This window comes from Lactuca saligna, chromosome 9, assembly GCF_052625555.1.
Source record: "Lactuca saligna cultivar CGN05327 chromosome 9, ASM5262555v1, whole genome shotgun sequence".
NCBI classification, from domain to species: domain Eukaryota; kingdom Viridiplantae; phylum Streptophyta; class Magnoliopsida; order Asterales; family Asteraceae; genus Lactuca; species Lactuca saligna.
This window is the reverse complement of record NC_136425.1, coordinates 106,954,922-106,960,138: the sequence shown is the minus strand read 5'-3', so window position 1 is coordinate 106,960,138 and position 5,217 is coordinate 106,954,922. Positions and strand designations below refer to the sequence as shown.

At 34.7% G+C, this 5,217-nt stretch overlaps 1 protein-coding gene across 1 annotated transcript; it reads left to right on the top strand.

Moving 5' to 3' along the window:
• Positions 1-2,897: 2,897 nt before the first annotated feature.
• On the top strand, positions 2,898-4,627 carry LOC145016631 (histidine kinase 5-like). Its single transcript, XM_078974883.1, has 5 exons — positions 2,898-2,924; positions 3,637-3,868; positions 4,050-4,180; positions 4,366-4,415; positions 4,564-4,627. Exons 1-5 carry the CDS (start codon positions 2,898-2,900, stop codon positions 4,625-4,627), a joined length of 504 nt encoding a protein of 167 aa, XP_078831009.1.
• The last annotated feature ends 590 nt before the right edge of the window (positions 4,628-5,217 follow it).

The window sequence follows — 5,217 nt, the reverse complement described above, 5'->3', positions numbered from 1 at the left end:
TATGGTGTGGCTGTGTGTGTTAGAGTAGTTCGTGTGTGTGTGAGTGTGTTTATTTTTGGATTAAAAGCCTTGTAATTGTATTTAGCGAAAAAGATTAATGAAAATAATCAAAACCACCACCCCGAACTGTCGTTGACCACCACTACCCAAGGTGGTAGTCGGTGGTGTCCCGCTAGCAAACCCTAATGGGCTTAGAGATTGGTGTTGGGACTATTGGGCCATGTTTGGGTGGAAGACCCTAATTGTTAGCATTTGGGCCTTGGACCTTTTTGGACCCACTTTTGGGCCATTGGGATTGGATTGTGAATTAAGCCCAAACTATTCCATGCCATTTATCTAGTAGAGTAAAGAACTTAATGGACTAAGTCCTTAATGGGCTAATTGAGAAAATACTAACATTTGAGAAATTATCAGGACACACACACGGGAATTATTTAATAAGTGAAATGTTAAATAATAATCACTGGTAGAAATTAATCTAAGCAATAATATACTTAATGGATGAAGTCCTTAGTGTGTTAAGCCCTTAATGGGTTAAGGGGCTGTTTGGTAGGATCTAAACTTTTAAGATCTGAATTTTTAAGAGGTCTGAATTTTTAAGAGGGTCTGAAATTTTAAGAGCTGAATGTTTAACATGTTGTTTGGTTGGGACCTCTGAATTGTTCTGCTGAATTATTAAAATGACCATTTTACCCTTCTGTTTTATTTTTTATTAAATTCAACTGTTTATTTAGAAAATAACCTAATAAAAATTCTTAATTATGTATTAAAAAATATGTAAACACCATATAAAATCCAAATTTAGCATAAATCAAAATTAAACACAAATCCAAATCAAACATAAATATTTTTAAATCCACAATATCATACTAAAATCCAATTAAAATCCTACAAATTTAATTTCACCCCAATTGATTCGCAATATGGTCACGTAAATTATCCATGTATTCATTTCCTTGTGAACCCCATTCCATATTGTGTACGTTTTCGCCATCATTTTGTCCCCCTTGTGGTTGAGCATTGTTCTCCTCGAACGCCATAAATAACTCATCATGAATATCGCATTTCCTTATGAAATTGTGGACTGCAAAACAAGCAACGACTATATCTCTTTGCACTGAAAAAGGAAAAGGAGCCATTCGCTTTAGAATTGGGAATCTCGCCTTCAAAACACCGTAAGCACGTTCAATAACATTTCTGAGTTGCGCATGTGCATGATTGAATTTTTCTTCCTTAGTTAACGGACGTCGCCTTCGATATTCGGCTAACCAATACCTCGTGTTGCGATAAGGAGTCATAAATCCACGAGTGTTGGTGTATGCAACATCGCAAAGGTAATATTTATCTGTACACATGAGTAAAGGAAGTATTATATATAGAAATTTAATATCATATTTTAGAATAATCTTAAAAAGAATTAAAAACCTGGAGGAGGGAACGGAAAGCCTGACGTCGGGTTACATGCAACTTCTTTCAAAACTTGCGAATCATGTGTTATACCCTCCCAACCGGCCCATACGAATGTGAACATCATATCAAAATCACAAATTCCTAAAACATTTTGAAAGCATTCACCTTTTCCTCTTCCCCTATAGCGAGTTTGTTGATTAGCAGGCACAACTGCATGTACAAGAGTTCCATCTAGTGCACCTATTGCTCCAGGAAAGATTTCTTTTAGCTTACGATGCCTCTCTGAGGAATTCACAGTTGCATTAGAATTCGTTGGCACTATAACTTCTTTTGCAAAAATCATCATTGCATTTAGCACCTCATGAAAGCATCTATGAACTGTTTCTGTGGAGTGTTGAAACCTTCGTTTGATAATCCTGAACCGTTTATTATGTGCTATAGTAGTTAAGAACATAGCCATCTTTTCTTCAACGCTTATATGCCTACTACTTTGCAACCAATTGTTTCGTCTAAAATGATTGCATAAAAGTACATATGCTTCACGTGAAAGACGCATCAGGTCTTTACATTGTGTAGAAGTTCCATGTAACAATTCTTGCGTATGTTGATGACCACTCATTTCCGAATCATTATCAATTGCCCTTCCAATTCTATTGGATGCTAGATTCAACCAATAGCAACATAGTAACAGGAAAAACGCAATTTCTTCATCCGAATCCATAAACAATCTGTTATTTTGAAAATACATAACAATTATATTAACAACATATAACATAAAAATTCATCCAAAACATCAAGTCATTCATATCATATAATAATCTAGTAATCCAAAACATCAAGTAATCCAAAACATCAAATCATTCATGTCAAGTAATCCAAACCAAACATCAAGTAATCCAAAAAAAAACCATCTAGTTATCCAAAAAAAACCATCAACACATTCAAAAAATCTACTTAGCGAAACATTCCATAATGCGCTCCAACAGTCTTGACCCAATTCTCACAAATAGCTGGGTCAATGGTTAACCATACGTGCCTCTTATCCACGCCTTCACCAAAAAGAGCAACGGCAGTAGTGTATCTTGGATCAAATATTTCCCATCCTAACTTCTCCAGCTTTTCCATACACGCACCCAAATCTGAAGAAGAATGCTTTTCCACAAATATTTTAGCAACTGTGGCAATATCTTCCCCGATTTCAAGCAATCTTGAGTTTGATGCATCTTTACCCTTATCTTTACCCTTATCTTTACTTTTATTTTGACTCTTTGCCGTATCTGTAGTCTTTTGTTTTTTTGATTGACCAGATGACTCGTCACTCAGACCTACAGTTTCTTGTTGAGTGCAATCGATGTCATCAAAGTCATGCAAACTATAGTGGCTTGAGTCTTGAGTAGGACGGGGAAGGGTAGAATTTGGTCCCCAACTATGCATGTCTGTCGCAGTCGCGCCTTCAAACAACTGTGTGCAAAGGTCGGGATACGGTAATGGTGTGCGTCTCAAAGAATCCACATGTTTGTTTGATTGTTTGGAAAAAAAAATTATTGTTTAAAAACAATATAATCTATTTTTTATAAATTAACAAAATACCTTCGCTTCTAGTTCCCATTCTTCTTTGGAAAGATTGAAGGTGTTGGTTGTTGAATTGTACACATTACCGGTTTTGTTTTTTAACTTCAAAAAAGCACCAAACTTTGACTTTAGGTAGTCATAACGGTTCTTCATTTGTTTTTGGTCGGCAATAAAGTTATGTTCAATTTTTAGTGTTTCAGCTACATTTCTCCAAGAAAGTGCTTTCAAACTACTCCCTTCCCATCCATTGATCGTAACTTCACGTAAACAAGCTTCTAGAAATGTTTTCTCTACACCTTCTACCTTCCAACTAATCCTATCCTTCTTTTCTCCCATTTCTTTGATCAATTCAACAAAAAAAAATGCATGTTTTAGCAACAAGTTATGCATTACAAATATACATAACATCAACATAAAATGCATTACAAATGCACATAACATCAACATATAATCCTATACATAGAACATATTAACATTTCATTATGTCCATTGAAAACATTAGGATTCGTTCATTTAACATCAAACTCAGCGTATAACATCAACATATAATGCACATTTCCTAATAACAACAAGAGCATATATGATTTCAAAAATAAATAAAAGTACATTGTTACTTCTTATACGTTCTCTTATTTTTTTTTATGGTTATTAAAGTTATATGCAATCTATTTTCTTGTAGAGGAGACAATGAGAGCAAAACAGATGTTAGCAACCATGTCACATGAGATAAGATCTCCTTTATTAGGAGTTGTAAGCATGGCAGAGATTTCATCAACAACAAAACTCGATAAAGATCAAAAGCAACTCTTGAGTGTCATGTTATCTTCGGGTGATTTAGTTCTTCAACTTATAAATGACATTCTTGACCCCTCAAAAGTCGAATCAGGTCAAGTTTTTTGTCCTTTCTTGTATTAATAATGAAATAATTGTTTATTAATGAATCATGAATCATGAATCATGAATCATGAATCCATAACTTCTCAATAAGGATAAAGCCTATGTATTACTCCATGTATGTATCTTATAGAAGATTCAGAAATCTAAACATATTATATGCTTGTTTTCAGGTGTTATGAAGCTTGAAGCTACAAAGTTTAGGCCTCGTGAGGTGATCAAGCATGTACTACAAACTGCCGCAGCATCGCTGAAAAAGATGCTAATTTTGGAAGGAAATGTAGCAGATGATGTCCCTATTGAGGCAAGTTCTTTTTGACATATTTACCCTTTACGCTTAGTAATTTCTATTTGGAAGTGTATGCACATGAAAAATCGTTAATTTATGATGCTATACAAAAAAAATTTATTACATCTCTGTTTATTTGAAATGATTATATATAAAGGGCAAATAAGTAATTATACATTAACATCATAACTCATTTTTAGGTTATTGGTGATGTTCTACGAATTCGACAAATTCTCACCAACTTGATCAGGTATTATTACTACTACGTTTCTTAACACAAGATAAATGCATATCTCCCAAATGAATTATTTATTTATACATGAAAGATTACATACTCCATGTATGTATAAATGAACTACTGAACCTTTTTTTATAAAATTTTATCTCGTTTTCTGCAGCAATGCTGTGAAATTTACTCACGAAGGGAAGGTTAAGAAATCAGGAGGAAATAACATAACATGATATGGATTTTCGATTTTCATGTTTAGGAGCAGCAAGAAATCGGTTTCAGAAGAAGGAAGAAAGAAGAATAGCAAAAAAAAAAAAAAAACAGTTTTCAGAAACAAATAAGGAAGAAAGAAGAATAGCGACATACCTGAATCGTCGGCGAGAGATGGGAGGACGATCGGTGGCAGCGGGCTTGTTCCAGGGACGATTAGGCAGCAGCTGCGTTCCAGCGGCTGCGTTCGTCGACGACGGGCAAGATTGGAGTGGCTCGGATCGATTGCTGGGAGCGAATGGAAGAAAAACGGCGATTGCTGGGAGCGAATGGAAGAAAAACGGAAGAATGCTTTTGATGGGTATTAGGGCAAAATAGGCACGCGTTTCTTTTTTTTTTTTTTTTCAGACATTGTTCAAGATCTGAAAAAATAAGAGGCAAATAGAGTTTTAAGAGGTCAAAATTAAGCTGCAGACAAACGATCTGAATCTGAATTTTTCAGACATTGCCTCTTAATTTTGCTATTAAGAAGTAAACAAACGGACCCTAAGTGAGAAACACTTAACACTAATTATTATTTTATGAGAAACCTTAATTTCACTTGGACTTTGTG